This window comes from Cibotium barometz, chromosome 61 (assembly GCF_041138505.1).
Source record: "Cibotium barometz isolate CiBa-2024 chromosome 61, ASM4113850v1, whole genome shotgun sequence".
Taxonomy (NCBI): domain Eukaryota; kingdom Viridiplantae; phylum Streptophyta; class Polypodiopsida; order Cyatheales; family Cibotiaceae; genus Cibotium; species Cibotium barometz.
Window position 1 is genome coordinate 10,484,321 of NC_141106.1, and position 21,349 is coordinate 10,505,669.

The 21,349-nt window shown below is 44.5% G+C and overlaps 1 protein-coding gene across 1 annotated transcript in view; it reads left to right on the top strand.

The window, feature by feature from the left end:
- Window positions 1-3,508: 3,508 nt before the first annotated feature.
- LOC147604537 (uncharacterized) overlaps window positions 3,509-21,349 on the top strand; it is a 30,839-nt gene continuing 12,998 nt past the window's right edge. Inside the window, exons 1-3 of the mRNA XM_086794877.1 lie at window positions 3,509-4,318; window positions 16,171-16,226; window positions 17,030-17,126. Of these exons, the coding sequence (XP_086651003.1) occupies window positions 3,938-4,318; window positions 16,171-16,226; window positions 17,030-17,126 (534 nt within the window). The 5' untranslated portion in view covers window positions 3,509-3,937. The remainder of the gene's footprint in view (window positions 4,319-16,170; window positions 16,227-17,029; window positions 17,127-21,349) is intronic.

A 21,349-nucleotide genomic window follows, 5' to 3' on the forward strand; every position in this document is an offset into this window, starting at 1 on the left:
ACTTCCCATAAGCTCTCACTTGAAAGAAAGCTATGGAGGCTCACTCTCCTATATATATATATCAAAAGATCGAGACCGAGGTCGGGGTCAATTGGGGGTTTTTCTTTTCAAAATTTTTTTCTCTAATTAAAAAATCTTTCCTCTCCACGCGTTTGGTTTTTTCTTTAAAAATAAAATTTAATTTTTATTTTTTTATTTTTTAAAATTATTAATTTTTTTAAATTTTTTGAGATAAGTTTTCTACGGTGTCTTTCTAGGGTTCAGCCTTGGCCGCGGCGTAGTTCACACACAGCACAGGTCTGGGAATTCAAAAATTTCTCCGCACGCAGAAAACCAAATAACAGAACGCACGCCCACACGTGGAGCGGAAAAATAACAGAAGAAACAGAAATGCAAAAGACAAATTGCAGAAACATCCTAACAGAACACGGAAATACCTCAACAACAAACACACAGTCGCTTTCCTGCAGTGTAAATTAAACTTCGCGCAGCAGCCCGAGCTGCAAAGTGGAGCTTGGTGCAGGGCAACTCCCCGGCAGCCCAGCAGCGGCGCCAAAAATGTGCGCTTTTGCCGCACAGGTCATAGCTTGCCGGACACCGTATGCGAGCCACGAATGGCTGCAAGCATACAACCAGGGAAGGAAGCTCAAATAGAATGCAAAAGGTGTGTCACTCACCGCTTAACCGCTGCCATGAAGGATTCCCGCGTCGCAGCCGTGAAGAAGGAGCCGCCGTCGCCGCTCTACCGCCTCGCCGCCGCCGTGCTACCACACAGTGCTCGATCGCTCTCTCACTCTCTCTCTCTCTCTCTCACACATGCAGGAGAAGGAAACCAAGAGGATAAGGCAAGAGCACTCTTCTATTCACAACACATGAGAATGAGGATTTTAGGGTTACATTTGACTCTTATAGGTAACTTGGCCGTTCACACTTGGGCGCCCATACATGGCCGGCCGACCCTAACCCTTATCCTACTGATATTCAAGGTGTGCCTCTCATCGGCGATCACCCAATCCCTTCATCCTTAACATATGGTGCCGACAAGCCCGGCCCATGACTCAGAATATTTAAATTAATGGCGTAAAACATAGTACGTCTCAATGTTAGGTTAACAATGAGTGCAAGAATGGGAGAGATATGGAGATAAGAAGGAGAGGGAGAAGAGGAGAGCAAGCAACATCACTCAATACACTCACACACACAAGCCACACCATTTGCAAATGGATGTCCTACCAATTCTATACATGAATCATTAACAATAGAATAATTAAAATAATAAAACATGTAGTGAAATGTTAGTGAGCTATCCATATATGGATTCTCTTGTATACACATTTGTGCTACCCTATAGAGGTGGTTTTTGCAAAACAAAACATTATTGCTTAAGTCAAGCACCGTGAGACTGAGGCTTTTGCAGTGTGTTGCCTCCATCTAGGCAACAAAGGGGTAAACACTTTCTTATGAGTAGGAGCCACATTGGGCATCATCTAGTGAAAGAAGGATAATATCCTCTCATAAGAGTGGAGCCATTTTTGTATGATCAACGAAGGATGAAAACCCTAGTAGAAAACCTCCCCAACAAGCAGAAGATATCTTCCTAATTGCTTCATAGTGCATCTGTGGGGTGAAAAACACAAGTGAAACCTTTTGAGCATGGAGCTTAATGTTATCATTAGCCACCATGAAGCTTTACACCTTGTCTTGTTTTTTTACTGTGCTTGCATGTCTCGTTTATCATTTTTTGCGATTTCTTTGTAAAGGGATTCTGGCCATGGAGGTAGAGAAACTAGGGTTTTCCGTGGTAGCAGAGAAGTTAGGGCTAGCTGTGCAAGTAGAGAAACTAGCATTTTTTCATGGAAGTAAAGAAATCATGGATTCCATGGGATCATAGAAGCGAAGGCTTTTCATCATGGGAGAATAGAAGGTAGATTTTGTCATGGAAGCAAATAAATTAGTTTTGGCACAACAAGAAATATCCGTTGTCTTCGACATCAAAAGAACTAGAAGCACATTGCACATGTAGTGCTTTAGAAAATAGTTGAAGCTCATCCTCATCAGAGCTCTTCGAGTTAGCAACCCAAGGACTAGGCAAGGCTTTAATCAGCATACTGAGTAGAAGCACGAAAAACCAAGCTACATGGGAGAGAAAAAATAATACACCTACTATTTTACTAAAAAAAGCCATTCAAGTCTCTACTTTTCTAAATGAGAACGATGGCATTTAGAAAATAGACAAATTGTATTGACAAAAAAATTAAATGTTATGGATAAATTTTAAGATTAAATAATCCTTATTCTTTAAATAAGGATATGCAACTGAAACACAACTTGAAGTCACATTTCAAGTAATAAGAAGAAGTCACATTTCAAGTAATTCATAAGAAGAAACAATTCAAAAGCAAAGAAAAAACATCCTTTGAGAAGCCTTCCTTTTTTCAGTTTCATCGTTTGGAATGCCAGGCTTCTCCTCACTCGACAGATGCATAGGACCCCTACTCTTAGGACTCATTGGGAGAGCTATGATATTTCTCCAGTGATACAACACAGATATTGGCATAGACTTTGGCACTCATACAGAAGGAGCCAAATCTCTCATTTCTTTTGGTTATTCTTACATGGTGGTCTCCCACCAATCAGTGGAGATCGGTTTTCGGTGCAGCACCTTCCTGCCCTAGGTGTGCGGCAGATTCTGAGACTGTACAACATTGTTTATGGGGATCCAGCACTACACATCAGATTTGGGGTTATGTAGCCTAACTTATGGGCAAATTGAGTGGCTGAGACATGCATGTGACTTGGGGGGCATTTGCTTGGCTCTTCTAGTCCGGTCCACAGATTTTATGAGGCCAGTGGTACAGATTCTGCTATTTTCATTCGTAGAGATATTGCCCATCATGGTTTATTATAGGATGTCCTTCACTTTGATTATACACCCCCCAGACAGAGGATTGACACCAGTTGAGAGATTGTTGCTAGTATTACAGCATGGTAGATCTTGAGAGCTAGATGCACGGAGGCTATTGAGGGTGTCTAGATTTTTGGGTCTGAGTGCATTAGTACTATATGGGGTGATAGTATCCATACTCTTATGGCTACTTGGGATCGTATTCAGGGGCCCTCTCATTCTGCGCAGGCAAAGCGCGTGATATTTATGTGGGAGTAGGACCATGACATCTTCTTTTCCTCTAGTACCACAGGTCTTTCATGGCATCATGATGCTCCTCATCAGTGGTGGTTGAAATCACCTTACATATTGGGGTGATTCTATTCTTTTTCTGGCTTATAGTTGTGATTGTTGTATGTCTTTTCCATACTTAATAGAAGTCTCTTTCTGAAAAAAAAAAGCAAAGAAAAACCAAAAAAGATGTGTCCAACCCACCCTTAATGTGGTCCTCCAAATGGAAGGATAAAAAACGCTTGTTCAAACACGGGCACGCCCGGACGATAAGTTTGAAACGGATATTAGATTCAAAAACGGCGCATTTTCACAGGAAACCGTTTCTGCTCTGAATGGACGTGTTTCCACTTAGGGATGAAAGATCGCGTGCAAGGTCCCATGATCTCACCACCCTGGGGCTAATCAGCATGGTTAACATGGCGACGTTAGTAGTATTGCACACCATCTTAAGGCTTTCCAGGCACAGGGAATGCATTTGCCTGTGTATCCTACATAGCTATGGTATGTAGAGAAGCCCTTACTCGCAGAGGAAACCCTCGCCATCTCTGTAAACAGAAACCCCAGTCATCTCTTTGAACAGACGCCCTAGCTACCTGCAAATAGGAACCCTAGCCATCTTTGTGAACAGAAACCCTAGCCACCATAATCACATGTAAACAGACACCCTTGCCATCTGTAAACAGAAATCCCAGCCTTCTTTGAACAGAGACAGAGACTTCCAAGACAGAAACCATAGCCAGCTTCTGCAATCAGGCCCTAATGGATTATATCAGAAAGATGCAGTACAGCGAAAATGCAGAAAACCTAGATTCTGCAAGAAGTCTTCCCTCCAGGATGGAACTTCAGCAGTCTTTCCGGAAAGACATGAATGCTATGCGGCCATTCCGAGCACGGCAGATTGAACCGGACTCAAGATGGAGTGTAGATTTCCATGATCCTGCCGCCAAGAGGAGGGATGCTCATTTGTCCCCATTTGCAAGCATGGACAATCTGTTCGGAGCTGTGGCTGGCGGGCCATGGCGTTCTGGCATCAGAGCAACACGAGATATACTCAAGCGGCAACCTGCCACAGCCATCAAGATGACCTACTTTTCTGTGAAAGAGAGGGTTGAACAGAGAGACGGAAAGAATGTTGCCATGGTAATGTCACCCTCCATTGTAAAGCATTCTATTATAGAAAAAGCAGTGTTGCCAACAATGGAATGCTATCAATACCTTTGTCTATAACACTCCTGGATTGCTCAATGCAGTCAATAAAGTGCGTGTGGGAGAGAGAGAGAGAGAGAGAGAGAGAGAGAGATTTTATTAACATCTACAAGAGTGTCTATGAGACCAAATGTAGTACAAAGTATCCATGTGAAATAATGAATCATGGAAAAGGAAAAATTGTGCGAAATGATAGCTACATAAGCTAGGATAGCCATGTGGTGCTACATGATGCCAACGTGTGTGGTTATTAAGTGACATCATCCCCCTCTATAATGTCCTGTAGAGCTGCTGCAATGTAAGCGGCCTGGGGTCGAACCTCTGTGTCATCTGAGGAGTCTGGGATCTGCAGCTGGCTTGGGGGTTAGGGGCGTGTGGCTCTTAGTATAAGTGGAGCTCGCTCTTTGATCACTCCCTGTTGAAAGATGGGAGAAGAAATCTGTGATGGAGGTCTACGAGGTGTTCTTGTGCCCTCGGTCTTGGGGTACTTTCTCAGTATGCCCTCACAATGTCTGTGTAGCTCCAGTAAATACATGGCCGAACATCCTTGATCCTAGTATTGCATGACTTGAGAAAGAAAGAAAGTTCTATAAACTTCTACAAAAGACCAAAGGGTCTATGAGACCAAAAGTGTTACAATGTGTCCATGAAGTGACAAAATCATGGAAAAAAACACGATAAAAAAACCCAACTAGAGATGAGAGAAGAAACAAGCATCCTGTAAGTGCCATTGGTACAATGCTACAATGAGGGGGTCCAAGTGGGTCCTCGACATCGATGACTATAGAGGCTGTCCACATCCACTGCCGATGGAGGGGCATTCTTGTATCTCCGGAGGCTCTCTCAGATCTGAAGATGTTGGCTGGAGCATCTCCTTGGACCAGTGGGTTCGGCTGTCTTGCTCGCTGCACCTGAACCCCTATGTCTAGGGAGATGCCTTTTGGGCGAGGCGGCATCTGTGGCACATGGGCTGTCAGTGTGTGCTGCCTAGGGGCATCCGGGTTAGGGTTATCTTGTGGTCGTCTCGGCGAGGGCCTCCATCTTGGGTTAGATGAAAGAAACTTGCAATGGTCGGTCTGCCTCTGTGCCTTTGCATCACTGATCTTTGTGGCGGTGCAGCTCAATCAGGTAGAGTCCCCACGCTCACTTTCACAAGAATAGCACTAGGGGTGCTTTTGTGACACACGTGACACTCATTGTGCCTCCTTTAGGGGACCATACCCCGGGGAGGATGACTAGAGGAGGATAGAAAGATTGCAGGTCATGATGTTTTCACGGATGATTCAGAGTAAGCCTTCAGTGCCCCACTCTATTATTGTTGCAAAGTTTGGAGCAGCCCCCTTTGGTAGTTGATGCCCTCTTGCAAACAGTGACCTTCATATACTGAATCTAGACCTTGGACAAAGACAAGCTCCCTCGGCTGGCCCTAGAGTCATCTAGGTGACTAATCGAGACAGGACATGTTAGGGTTTGGTATGCCAAGGTTACTAAGTGGTTCCTCTCACATGGGCTATGCTCTTATGTGTGTGTGTGTGTGTGTGAGAGAGAGAGAGAGCATATCTTGATACAGAGTTCTACACCCACTATTGGGCACTGATGACGTTAGTGGGGATGTCGTAGTATCTAGTCCATACTATGCATAATGGAGTTGATAGTTATATACTCTTGTGGGTTGACTACCATGTGTATATAACATGCACATTCCTAAAAGGTGAATTTGGGCATGTTCGTGGATTCATCTAGGTATATATATATACATCTGGATCGCATATCTTCATTCCACTATAGTTTGGATGCACCACTGTTACCTCTCACCCGTCAGGACATTAACCAACTTATCTGAGCCGACCTCTTCAGACTGGAGACTTGTGTCACATGGTTGGTAGTGGATCCCTGTAGCTTCCTATGAAGATGCAGTTTTACCAAAATCACTTTATGAGGCTTAACGAGGATGGCTTCATTCAGAAGCCTGGCTATCTTTATAGACACACGTCACATGCCATGAGGATTGCGATTGGCCAGATCAGAGTCTCATCACATCGCCCAAGGGTGGAGACTCGATGAGCAGTGTACTACCAGAGAACACGATCTGCCGATTCTGTTTGCTAGAGGTCGAGACAAAGGAGCACTATCTTTGCAGATTCCCAATGTACTATGAGATACGAGGGAGGTTTCATTGCCTCCTTAAACAGGGATTTGGGCCACTGTCTCAGGTCATTGATTTCCGAGACCGAAGCACTGTCGCTCCAATCAAGCCAAAGCTGCATACCCTTTCGTTAGCCGAGCCTAAGCCATTGGGCACAGTGTGAAGTAGCGTTTAGAAAAGGTGACTCCCAAGTTTACATAAGATGAGACGATGTCCATATGATCCCTTGCATATGTCAATCAGAGAAAATGGGACGTAGGATGATCCGCCTTGCTCAGTCTGGAATCCACAAGGCGTGAGGTGTTGAAGATCATAACCTTGTTCTTATGAGGTCCTATCACTCACAAAAGGCTTGCAATGCCATCAAGTGTGTTTGTAGCCCTTCAATTTGAGATCAGTACTATGTTGTTTGCATAAGCTAGCAAAATGGGTACCAATGTATCAAATAGTGTGGAGCATGGCCCAGTAAGATCTGTGGGGGTGAGGTTAGAAAATGTGCTAGAGCTTTTGTGTTTAGGTGTGCCAAATGGCCAGGCCCAAGAGCATCTCAAAATAGGCAATCACATCTCCCCTTGACCTCATAGGATGGGCATTGAAACAAATAGTGCTCCTCTGTTTCCACCTCCCAAGTCATGCAAATCATGCAGGTCCGTGCCTCTTGTGGAATGCTCTTTGCCTCGCCAATCTCAATCCGAAGGAAGTGTGATAAAACTCTGAGCTAATAAATGGCAATCCATATGGAATGAGACATATGCCCCCTTCAATGAAACCATCCTCAGAAACATGCAAGAAATGCTCTTTATAAAACTGTAATTTTATGGGGAGATCCATGAGAGAGAGCCATGTCTTGCTAGTGTAGAGAGATATCAGATCCAAATGAGGTGGTTAATCTTGTGCTGAGAGAGCAAGGAAGATAAGGAGGTAAGGCTATATTGATAGGAAGGGAGTGGACCATCTGAAGGCCGTGTCAGCAGGCGAACCACTTGGAATTCCGGGAATACCATGATAGGCTATGTCCCTCTCGGTCCAGTTGCATCGAGGAATCCAAAGCTAGTCCGGGGAGGCTACCACTGTGTCACATGCACTGTGCATTGTAGTGCATGGTGACAAGATGTCTCATCATCAGTGCAACATCGTACAACAGTAGAACCCTTTAGGATTTGATATTGTTGTACGTCGTGACCGCATTGTAACCAGCATATGTTAGGCACGAGCTACATAGGTCATTTCTCAGCCTTATTAGAGACCCCCTTGGAGAGAATCATTCATGCATATAGAGTTTGTAGAAGCCTTAGGGTTTGCATTAGAGCAAAAGTGATAAAGCGGATTGCTAAAGACTCGCGAAACTCAAGATAAAGAAGGCGGTGTGAGACTTTGTGTGATAGGATCCTTCATCTACGCATGATTCCGTTGCATGTGTTACAGTGGTATCAGATTCAGCTTGTCCACACACACACTGCATCCTAGCATGAGAGCATCCTTGGATGGTCATACTTTGCTCCAGCATGACCACCGACTTCAATAACATGTCTACAGAGGAGAGTACACATCAGTAGGAAGACGTCTGCCCCGAAGGAGACCTTCCTCTTCCTCTTACTGTAGATACCATAGCTCTACTCCGAGCACAGAACTAGCTTCTTATGGAGCGTCTCCAACTCTTGGAGGCAACAACGGTTAAACCCACTCCTCTAGTTACCCCCCGACTTCGTCACCTTCTTCTTTTAGATGGAACAACAAAGACGAGAGGACGAAGCTAGACGGCGGGAAGAAAAAGCAGACAGATGGGACTATGAGGAAGCCCAACGCAGGTTTGAAGAAGGCCGGTGTCAGATTGAACTCGCCGCTTGGGAGCACCAACAAGAGCTTGATCGAGAGCGCATGTTACTTGAACACCAACGGGAAAAGAAGGCCTTGCATCTGAAATATCAGCACTTCTCTTCAGTTTTCCCATCCATAGGTGCCACCAACTAGCATCTTGTGACATCAACCGTCATCCGAACTCAACCGAATTTTAGTAAGTATGATGGTAAGTGTGATCATTTAGCTGTCAATCAATTTATTCATCAGTTTAATGCTTATTTTCCATTGGCAAAGCTAACAGATCCTCAAGACAAAGTCCACGTAGCAGTTCCCTACCTCACGTGGTGAGGCAATCACTTGGTGGCAGCGTTGGTCTAGTATTCATACAGACCACATCATAGGTGTCAACTTTTCGCTAGGATACCTTTGTCCATGACCTTAAGGCCAGATTTCTCCCTCCCCAGTATTTGACCAACCTGGTAGATGAGTTCTATGGACTAAGACAGAACGGGTTACCCGTGCTTCAGTTTTCCGATAAGGTTATAACTTTAGCACAACAATTAGGGTTATGTGAGCATGCCAAGATGGATCAATTCATTTGTGGATTAGATCCTAACATCCGGTTCACAGCTCGTAACTTTGAACCCAGCACATATGACTGGGCTTTGACTTTGGCTCAAAATGAAGATGAATGGAGGCAAGCCTAAGCAATTGTAGTCTAGTACCAAACCCCAGCAGCAATCTGCTTCGCAGCTGGGGAAGGTAACACGTCTTCTAAAGACGCGAAGAAGGATGACAGTTCTAGCTCTAGTTCAGGGGGTAAAATGAATAATGAATCCAAACCTAAGAAAACCCCTGAGGAAAAGGCTAAAGTAGGCATCATTGGAGGAGCAAAGGAAGGACCAGTCAGAGAACATATGGATTTTCTGTCATACCATTGGGCATGGTAAGAAGGATTGTTAGAAATGGCAAATGGAGCAAGCCTCCAAACCCCCTTCTTCCACAGTTGCCACAGCATCTCCTGCTCCTCCAGCCCTGCCTACTACCACCAACGTAGTTCAGCTTTTATCTTTTATGCATCATATGCCATCCGTGGTATTGGATGCTAAGCAGGAGGGTGAGAGTAATGCTGCACAAAAAAGCCTCATCCGAGCTTTATGGCTCTTGCCAAGGGCCGCCAATTTGTAGTCCTATTTGACATGGGCATTTCTGAGGATGCCATCTCTTCCCAATTGGCTACCAAAATAAGCTGTACATTAGTGCCCTATCATTTGGATGTGGACAAGTTTACACCTGGTCTCCGCACCCATATATCTCAAAAGGCACAACAGTTTTCCTTCGTAGTTCAAAAGGCCTCATTCCAACAAGATTTCATCGTCTCGCCTCTTTTTGGGGTGTGACATGATTTTAGGAATCCAATGGTTTCGTCAGTATGAGCCTATTCCAGATTGGAGGCATGACACTTTTACTATCTGGAAAGGTTTTCTTGAGCCCGACATGATTCGTGGGAATAAAAGCATTCTTGGCATCCTGTTGATTTCTCATCTCCAGGCTCGACGAGCTATCCACACGGGAGCGGAAGCAGCATTGATTTATGTTCGTGCTCAAACAGTCTCTACCTCATCGATAGCGGCTATCTCATCTTCATCTTCAGTCCCACAGTTAGCAAACCTCCTGTCTAGACACCAGGACATTATGCTTAGGACGATCTCCCGCCTAGTCTTCCCCCCTCTCGTCCTGAGGACCATCATATCGATTTGGTCCGTGGATCAGAACCTCCTAACAGGTTTCCCTATCGCCTTTCCAAAACTTTAGAGGGCGAGCTAGAAAAGTAGTTGTCTGAGCTCCTTCGAGCTGGATTCGTTCGGCCATCTTCCTCACCATTTGTTGCACCCATCCTATTTGTCCAAAAGAAGGACAAGTCTGCACGTCTTTGTGTAGACTATAGGGCATTAAATAAACTCACCATTAAGAATAAGTTTCCTATGCCAAGGATTGAGTACATTTTGGAGCATTTAGACAGTGCAAAATTTTTCACTAAGATCGACCTGAAGAGTGGTTACCATCTGGTCCGCATTTTTGAAGGTGACATTCCCAAAACAGCTTTCCGAACAGTGCGTGGTCACTACGAGTTCGTAGTCATGCCCTTTGGGCTTACCAATGCACCCGCAACCTTCAATAAAATGATGTCCATGATTTTCGCAGTCCTCATTGGTAAGTGCGTTTTCATATTTCTTGATAACATACTTATATTCTCAGCCACTGCGGAGCAGCATGAGAAAGATGTGGAGAAAGTTTTGCAACTTTTGCGAGATAGTGGGCTCTACATAAACGTCAAAAAGTCTATCTTCGGCGTTACAGAGGTTCAATACTTGGGTTATATCGTTGGTTTCGTTGGGATTTGATTGGACATCTCAAAGGTTCAAGAGATCTTGGATTGGGACATCCCTTAGACCGCTTGAGAGATTGGTTCTTTCGTAGGTCTTTGCCAAGCCTACAGTACGCAGGTTCACCAGTTTTCCAACCTTGCAGCACCTCTCACCGACTTGCTCAAAGGTGTGAAGACTCGTAGATAAAAAGTCATAGTTACAGGCAAGGCGCTTGATGCATTCTGTGCACTCTAGAAAGTAGCCTCAAAAGCGCTTGTTCTGAAGTTAGCATCTTGGGATGAACCTTTCGAGGTCATTACCGATGATAGAAATTTAGCCATAGGTGCAATTCTTCAACAAGACAAAAGACCCGTGGCCTACTATAGTAGAAAGTTGGATGTCACCAAAAAGAATTATTCGGTTTATGACAAAGAGCTTTTGGGTGTGATCACAACGCTCAAACATTGGAAGCCTTTTCTTTATGGACAGGTTTTCACAATCAAAACAAACTGCCAAGCACTAACGTGGCTTCAGACCATGCCAAGTGCCCAATGGAGTGACCGGCAAGCCAGATGGAGTCGGATCTTCCAACAATTTGAAGGATTGATTGAGTACTATCATGTGCATGATCAATGCCATGGACAATCTTCAGACGCTGATCCAGAAGAGGCAGCCAGATAAAGACTTTGAACGAGATAAGAACCAGAAGTGAAGCAAGGAGTGCTGTTTGGTGGTATTGGACTTGGAGCATGGCATGGAAGAGGCAGTTGGCTGCAGGTGTTTGTCAGCTGAATTTGATCAAGAGACGGCGGCTGTACCTCAGGAGACTAGGTGGCTGCAGGCGCTCTAGAGGACAAGGCGGCGGTTGACGCATGATGATCAAAGAAAAGTCCACCAGTCAGGCAGCGCAAAAAAAAGGGGCATTTAAAGCATACAAGACTGGCCGACCAGCAGTCGGCTATCACACCAAAGTGTCCAAGACTACTATAAAAGGAAAAGTGTGCTCATTATTAGAATCATTCTCTCCCCTATGGAGTGGATCAAGTGCTAGGCTAGATTTTGGTGATGTTCACCTTTTATAAGGCAGCCTTTGGCTATAGAACTAGAGTACCCTTTTTGTACTATATCTATATACTGAATTTTCCAGCACATCTCTCTCTCTCTCTACTCTCTCTACATATCTGCGTTTTGCATCAGATGGTTTCCAGGAGTGTTTAGGGCTGAAAGAAGACTCCCATAGCTTCCGCGCGTTACATTGGTATCAGAGCAGAGGGGGATGTCATGTGCATGATCAATGCCATGTACCTTCTCAGGGCTAATCCAGAAGGGGGCAGCCAGTAAAAGATTAGTAGAACTAGGATTTAGGAGCATCTGGTGCAGCAGAGGCCAGGCACGAGCTACGTAGGTCATTCCTCAACCTTAGAGAGTCAGTCAGTCAGTCGAGTCCCTTAACCCACTTGGAGAGAATCATTCATGCATATAGAGTCAATAGAAGCCTTAGGGTTTGCATTATAGCATGGTTGCATTGTGCATGTCATTCATCCCATATGCACATAGACCACTGTAGAAGCCTTGGAATATCATCTAGTATTTTTACCATATTTTACAACATTTATTCTGGCATTTTTACCATTTATTTCAGCATTATCCATTTATTCTAGTCATGTAGCAATTTATTGCTACAGTCGGCCAGTTTCCCAACCAGCTGACCAGCAGCTAATGCATATAAATAGCATCGATTCATATCATTTAATTCATCATCATCATATTTGGAGCTAAGTGAATCAGCCCCTCAGCCGTGGGAGCATTAACACTTGGAGCATACAGCCATTCATCATCAAAATGCATCACATACAGCATTCAGCCAAGGAGGCGATTCAACACCTTGCGTTTTCAGCATACAAACAGAATTCAGCAAACCATCTCATCATCGTTTTGCTACAGCCCTATTGGTGAAGGTAAAACGCATTAGTTCATTCATTTACAGCACATAAACTCAGCCTAGAACAGTCCCAAAGCTGCCCTTCTCTCAGCCTCAGTTTGCAGCCTTCCTACATTCCATTGGAAGAGTGCATTGGCATTGAGATCGGTCATCATTGGTGCTTCAATAGCCGTGTACAGTTCAGCCCGAGTCTTGGTCTTTCAAAGGTCGTGCGTTTGCCTTATCTACAGTCCCAAGTCAGTCCTTCATTCATTCTCTTCAGAGATAATAAAGTAAATACTGCTAGCAATAGGAGGGGGCCCTTCAGTGGGTAATTTGGGACCCAATAAGGTGTATAGATCTTTCTCTCTCTCTCATCACTTAAAGTTTGAAGTGATAAAGTGGATTGCTAAAGACTCGCGAAACTCAGGATAAAGAAGGTGGTGTGAGACTTAGTGTGACAGGATCCTTCATCTACGCATAATTCCGCTACATGTTACACATCCTCTAGTGTGTGTAGGCGATGTATATATGTGGTCGTCTGAAATAAGGCATCTATCAAGAGCTCTTTGGTATTTCATTCGCTCAAAGAGCTCTTTTCTAAAGGTAGACTTTCTTCGTCAGTTGACTCTTGTCTTCTTAAGGCCATAGAAAAGGGCATATCTAGTTTTTTGTAGTTAAGCTAGAAGAATCTTTAGGAGTTCAAGGCATTTTTTCTCATTGGAAAGCTACTATTTTGAGAAAGGCTTCTGAGAAACTCACGAAATTCTGTTGAAAGAGTACTCCCTCTGTTATAGCAATTCTTTATCTTCTAGCGATTTAGTTGCTTGCAAGAAATTTCATCGAGATTTTGTTATTTCCTATGTAGACAAGTGTTCTAGCAATTTTGTTTTTACTTGTAAAAAGTTTTACTTTGAATGTTTGTTAAGTGAAGTGAATTCTTCCTCTCAGACGTGATAGATCGCTCGCTGAACCTCTCACGCTCCCCCCCTTGCTCGCGCTGCTGCCTGCGCACACTCTCCCCCTTCTCGCCCACGCGTCTGCTCCCCCCTGCCTGCCCTCACGCAAGCTCCCCCCCCTCCGCCTGGCTTTCTTGCACGCCCTAGCGTGCCCGCCCCCTACTCCTCGCCTTCGCGCCCCCCCTCCCTTCATCAGCGCCCCGCCCCCCCTCCGCCAGCCGTCGGCCTCTCTTCCCCCCCAACCCCCCCCTCTGCACGCTGCTTCCCCCCCCCCCCCCGGGTTTAATTCTGTCCTCACCGCCTTATCCCCCCTCCCCTTCTTTCTATGTTTTTTTCGTCCCCTGGGGTTTTTTGCCTTCCGCCTTCCCCCTCCGCCCTTTGTGTGCAGCTCGGTTCTTGCAGGACTCTCCGCATTCGCTCCGCCTTCGACATAGCTTCAGACTCTGATGGAGGCTCCTCCCGCCCCACCTTAGAGGGACTCTCCCGCAGCCCCTGAGGATACCCCCATCAGGCTTTCTCTTTCGCCAGAAGAGGAAGCGAGCCTCGCCGCAGAGGTGGAACGCCTCCAGGCACATTCCACCATCTGTCGTATAGTCGGCACTCGCCCTAGCAGAGGGGAGATCCGGGATCTTCTCCAGGCCCGCCTTCTTGCAGATGTGGGCAAGATCTTGGACGTTCAGCTACTGGGCCGTGGACACTCGGCTGCTATGCCAATGGGCCTACTGGAAATCGTGAAACCCCGCACATCAGGTATCAATGAAGGAGATCCCATCAAGTAGTCCACTGTGCTCGCTCCCCCTTTAGAGTTCCAGTGTGTGAGAGCATCTGATCCTTGCCATCTCAATAAGCCATTGTATATGACCAACCCATGTGCACTCCCGAGTGTGAGAAAATGCGTGCCATAATCTGTAATCTCCCCCTCATCCTGTGCTGATCTCTGCAACCCTACATCCTCTGCCGCGATCTCCCGGTACATAGCCTCTTGAGTATCATACAACTCTGTCTGCTCTGTGCCTGTACGTGCATTAAAGTCTCCCAATAGTAGTATGTCTCCCATGCTGGCAAACCTCATGATATCATCATATAGTGGTATATAGGGCGACTCTCCTGATGGTGCAAACCTGGAGTGGGCTGGGGGAAAGTAGCATACCGCCACATATAGCTCACGGAGCCCCTCTCTGCATATTCGGACCCACGTGTACCTCGCATATGCATCTCTATGTACCACATGTATTTTGTCACGAAGCTCCTCCCTGTAAAGTATTGCCACTCCTCCAGATCCTCTGGTACCTCCCACTATGCGTGGCTGAGGGCGGAAAACTGATTCCCATCTATAACCCCGGACTTCAGTAAGCCTCTTGTTTGTGCACTGATGGGTCTCCGTATACATAGCAATATCACTGTGTGTGAAAGTATCCTCAAAGTATCCTGCATCTGTTCTAAGGGCTCCGTTGCAATTCCACACCGTGAATCGCAAGGTCTCATAGGCCGCGCACCGTCAAGCGGGCCTCCTCTCCGTAATGATGACTCGACCATCTCTGTATACTGCCCATTTCCCCTCTTTCCTTGCCTCAAGCACACGCGGCATGTGTTCCTTCTGGTGTGCTATCTGTGCCGGTGTAAGGTCCTCATCCAAATAAATCTTTTCCCCCTTAAGGGCCATCCTTTTGGAGAGGAAGGCCTTCTTCTTCTCCAAGTCACCAAACCTGATGATCAATATCTTCGCCCTGGTTTCATCTCTGCCTACTCGCCATGCTCCGGTAATGGGTACATCAGGGGCTCCAATTTTTGTTGCAAGAGCTTTTGCATCCTCTTGGGGATTTCCCTTATCTTCCCACCCAACTACACGTACATGTAAGGCACGTGCGCGTCGAGAGAGAGAGAGAGAGAGAGAGAGAGAGAGAGAGAGAGAGAGAGAGAGAGAGAGAATGCTTATGCGTGTACCATACCTTAGGATCTTGAGGCCAGTTGAGAAAGAAAGAAAGAAAGAAAGATTTTATTAACGTCTTCCAAAAGACCGAACTCGGCCTATGAGACAAATCGGAGTACCTGTATGGGGTATCCTCTGTCATCCCAACAAAATGAAAAAGTACTGAATAAAAAAGCTGAATCTGGGTGTGCATGGGATGGAGCTCTACTACTAGAAGAATGCAAAGCTATATGCATGGAGTATACAATCATGATATGCAACCTAGCTAGCTCCATCCTGTACCATACTGGGGGTATAAAATGGTATACATCAGTGAAGGGGGTGTCCACAGCTCCGTGAAGAACATGCCTGGGTGTGCTCTGAAAATCAGGTTTTGAGCAGCACTACAGCATAGAATAGAGCACAACATCCTCGTTGATTATTATGGCTCTAAATAAGTCTTTCTCAATAACTGTGTGCAGTTATCTAATGGAACACATGTCATATGCATAAGTAATATCTTGAACTTCTTACATAAAAGTACTCACAAAAGAGGTGCTTTGAAATCTTGAATCTATGCAAAGGCTTTTGTGATTTTAAAGAGAGATTGCTCCTTCTTTTTCTGTGAAAAGATCTTCGTTTCTTACTGTCTGAGCATATTGTTTTTGCATGTCCAAAACAGTTAACATTGCAGTCAGCTCAGAAGGTGAATAGAAACGCATCTATCTCAAGTTCAAGGTACACTTGATAAAATGGCTGATTGGTCTTTGGAAAAAAGGTTATTATTATGTGAATATCTTGCATTTATGATGGGAAGATTGTGACACATCGTAGGTAATCAGAAGCAACGTCCCACAAAGAATGAGCTCCTTGAACCACTCGAATAATGTTACCAATGTTTTTAGGCACCAAGGTGCCACTGGCCATGCTTACTTATTTGTACACAAGGCGTTGATAATACTTCTCCTTTTCTTGTTTGTTTTTCAGTTTTGTGTACTAGCACTATAAACTCCATGGAAACTTGAGTACTGTTGTGGGCACTCAAGATGGTTACACAAACTAGTCATGAAACATTGCCTCATCAACAACTATTTTCATGGGATTGTTTTTGATTATAGAACCACCATCCTCATATGTAGGTACCATTGGAAACTGAAGATACTTAGATGGGGAGTCATGTAGGCATTCACATATTCACAGCAAGAGTGTTAGTAATTGTAGAACCACCATTGGAAACTGAAGATACTTAGATGGGGAGTCATGTAGGCATTCACATATTCACAGCAAGAGTGTTAGTAATTGTAGAACCACCATCCCTGTGGCCATATTGGATTAATCAGCATCAAGGACAAAATCTTTTGTAAGAGGGAACTTCTGATAGGACACAGCAAAGGAAACCTTTAACAAACTGCATTCTTCTTTAACCCCCAAAAAAAGTTGTGATTCGTTATGGCTCAAATATTTATAAAATTCAATGTTTATTGGGAGGGGAAGTTCATGCTGAAAAACATTGTCTCTGTATGTTATAACTGTTTATGCAGTGTGTATGGCTGTTCAACGAATTCTCGCAGAACTATGCAAAGGAGCCCTGGTCGGAAGTGGGTGTATGAGGCTGGCATTGTGACTCATGAGGAACAGGTCAAGCAAAAAACATTAATTATATTTTTGTAAGATAGGGATTATGCACCTTCTGGAGCATTTGTATGAAATGCAAGATGGGATCTAAATAACCTGTTATCAAATGCTTTGCATGATCACTAGGTGTCTTAATTTCGTTTTGTAATGTAGTGAAGCTCGACGCTTTGGGATATGTTTAGCTCATAGAGTTCCAAGATGAGAACATGGGAACCTCACTTTTTTACTGACTGTAAAGCTGCTGGCTAGATGCAAGTGTTTAACAGAGACATAATGACAACAGAAGACTTAAATGCACACAAGAATTCCAACAGCCTACTACCAATATCTATGATAAACTGTGAGCAAGTGCTCCAAAATTGAAAAGGTTGTTCTCAACTATGACTGGAAACCCTAAAAAGGTGAGACCAATGCAGAATGAAATTTCAACTTTCAACCCATACATCCCGGATACCATCCTTTTGGCGAGGCATTATGGAGAAATTGATTAGTTGAGGGAGAAATTGACCTACCTGAAAAGGGAAAAACAAAAAAATAGGCTAATTGAGGAAAAATTGACTTAATTGAAGAGGGGGGAAAAAAACCCTAATTGAGGGAAAAAATTGAAGAGAGGGAAACAGGGGAAAATAAGAAGAAGAAGAAGAAGAAGAAGAAGAAGAAGAAGAAGAGGGGGAGGAGGAAGAGAAGGTGAAGAAGAAGAAAAAGTAGAAGGAGAAAAAAGAGGAGGAGGAGGAGGAGAGGGAGGAGAAGGAGAAGGAGAGAAGGAGAGAGAGAGAAATGAGGAGAGAGAGAAGGAGACTTACCCCCAGTGGTTGGTGGCTAGTCCCCACGGGTAGCAGTGGCTTCATGGACAGTAGGTGACTGGAGCAAAGCGAGGGAGATGCTTGCGGCAGACAGAAATGGGAACAAGAAAAAAAAATTGTTTTGTACATTTGGGCGAAACGGCAAACACAGGTTTTTTTTGCATGTTTTGCACATTTTCATAATCGTTCATCCAAGCAAGATCAGCCTTGATCATGTCCTTCCAAGTTGCTAATTGTCCTTGGAAAAAGTATTGGAACCGTTTTTTATGCTTGCTATGAAGCAAAACACAGATCTTATTGTCTACTACCTAGACCTAGACTCTTGCCTAGCCGCTTTGGCTTAGAACCTAAGCTACATGCATGCATGACTCCCTAGAAAAGTCCTATGCTCTCTGTGGCTTACCTAGACCTAGAGTTGGCTAAGCTACATGCATGGATGACTACCTAGACCTAGACATGCCTAGACTCTCTTTGGCTAAGAACCTAAGCTATATGCATGCATGACTCCCACTCTAACATGTGGAAACTCTGGGAGTCTTCTTTCAGCTCTAAGTATTGCATAGGAACATCTTGATGCAAGAATAATCAATAGACTGAGAGAGGAGAGAGAGATGGCCGTGTATTCATATGGTACAAAAAGATATATATCTGTACAAATTCCATGGTCTTTGGCCTGCCCAAAAGGGTGACTAATGACCTTCTAAATCCTATCTAGGACCTATCTCCATATGGGAGAGAGATGAATAACAATGAACAATGTTATGCCTTTTTATAGGCTCTTGGAAGCCAGGCCATCTGGCCAACTGTCGGCCCTGTCGGCCAACTCCAGTGGACACAGAAAAACACAAAAAGCTGTCGACCTGACGAAACCCTCCTCGAATGCCTGGACGATTTCATTTGTGTCCAATCTGAGCTTTTTCCGAGCCTGTCCGAGCTTGGCTAGTGCCCTAAACCTAATGTTTATCTGCTGCCAATCAGGGATTAGCTTTGGATTCAACCATGTCCATGTGTGTGTGCACTTGACATCCCCTCCCAAACTTGTCATCCTTCCCTCCTAGCAACCTTTTCATTGAAAACCTTGCCCTGTCTTTGATTCCACTCCAAATCTGATGTAGAGATCCTCGCATCTGTTCCACTTTGTCCCCTTGCCTTCTTGCCCTATCCTTGAACACAACCATGAATCCTTCTTCTTGAAACTGATCATGGAACCCTTGGCGCCACCCCTTGGATGAACGTCATCCTTTGGAGTTGCTCCATAAAAGCCTTCCTTGGCAGCCCCAACTGGCTTATTGATTCTCATGAAACCCTCCCCTTGGGTTTGCCTGACACCAACCAGCTTCTGGGGGTCTTGACACATGTCAGTTGCTCTACTTGGACCAGTGCACTTCTTTGGCACAGACCTTCCTTGGAGTAAGTTCTGGCCTCTTGTTTCAATTGGAAGCCAGTGTGGCACAGACCTTCACAACCACTCAGAAGCTAGTGTGCTTCGGCACAGACCTTGCTTGGACCAGTAAGTTCCGGCCTCTTGTTTCAATCGGAATACATAAAGAAACAATTCTTAGGGCATTGTACTAATTTTGACTTGATAAAAAAACAAATACACCACAGCTGTGTAGTGGGTTATTGGGATCCAATTCAGCGTTTGGAGTAATTTCTCTCAAAGTAATTAATTGGACGTCACAAAACTATGCATTTTCTGCTAGCCCAAGTAACATTGTTATGATCGTAGCCAGTCAGGGGCGTGGTGATGCCAAGAAAGTCCAATGGGAGTTGAAGAGAAGAAGATCCCATGATCCCACTCTCTCATTTTCTGCTAGCCCAAGTAACATTGTTATGATCGCAGCCAGTCAGGGTGCGGTGATGCCAAGAAAGTCCAATGGGAGTTGAAGAGAAGAAGATACCATGATCCCACTTTCTCATGAAGAAAATAGGCTTTGCTTTGCTAATCTAGAAGGTCCCTATATACGGCCCAAGTGGCCATAAGGGTATGAATAATATTTCCCCTAAATGGTACAAATGCATCGAGTGTCATTTAATCACCCTAATACATCCAGCTCTCCATATTTTGCCAGGCAATGATGCAAACAATAATCTCCTAGGTGGTGGTATCAAGTCTTCCCAGGGATGGTGTGGCATGTGATCAAGGAATATCCTGAAGTGTGCAGCTCTAGGTCATCCCTCTGTGGATCATGATGGTGGAGTCATGGGAAAACCGCAAGAAGCTTTTGGTCATAGGTAGAGTAACCCAACATGGCATGGTGAAGCTTCCATCTCTCAAAGGCAACTCCTTTCTATTGCAACACTGCTCCAATACCCCACAAAATGGCAATAAAAAATTTTCAGGTCAAAAAGCCATGAAGCTTGTGTACATTTACTTTTTTTTTTGGGCGACAATACAATGGCCTGTCTTTTTAAGACAATAGAAATCCCATCAGGTGCGATAATATGGCCCAAAAAGGTGACTTTAATCAAGTAAAGCTCAGATTTGTGCATTTGGTTTTCATGGAATAAATGTAGCCAATGCAAAATGGTCAATATGCTCATTCTAGATTTTTTGAAGACTTTGGATGCAAACAAGAAACACAATGATACAGTAGAAAATTGGGAGCATCATCGTGTTGACTGGTCAATGCAAAGAGCATCACCAAGAACTAGGAACAATTCAAAGGATGTCCAAAATGTGTTTTTTTTGGATGTCATCTGGTGCAATCCTGTTGGCTATTCGGGGCTTTAGTGTGTGAACACTCTCTATGAGTGTACGTGTGTGAACACCTCTTAAAGGTGAATGTGTGCAAGTGTGTATGAACAAGGGCTTATAGCCACTTAAATGTTTGAGTGTGTAAGCAGTGATGTCACTAGGGATTGAAAAAATCATCAATCTAAAGCACATGCAGTCTCAAAAGTTTGGGGGTATCTTGAGCATAAGTTTCCAGCATCAAGATGAAGCCTTTGCATCGACGAAAATCTGGGGCTCTCTCTCTTCTGCTTTAGACTTGTGCCACTCCAGGTCCTCTGCCCTAGCCCCTGAGTGTAAAACGAGGGCCCAAGCTTACATTGTTTGGAAATGATGCTGCAAAAATGTCTACATCACCGGGCATCGAGGGGGGATTCTACCCCAACTTTTAATCTATTTATGGTTGATTTTATGTGTGTGAGCGTCTAGGGTTCTCTGCTTGGGATGTCTCCCAAAACAAGATGTAATAATCTCCTATGTGTAATTTTCCGTGTCTGTTATGTGTTTTTACCCCCTTATTTTATAATAGGATCCATGTTATCTCATCCCTACGTGGAAACATGGAGGGTTTTTCTTTGTTGTGTTGATGAATGTTGTCTTTTGTCTCTCTAAGCAAGATATGACCTGTGAGTCTTTCACATTGAGCCATGTTACATGAACCTTTGAGCCATGCTCATTAGCCTTTGAGC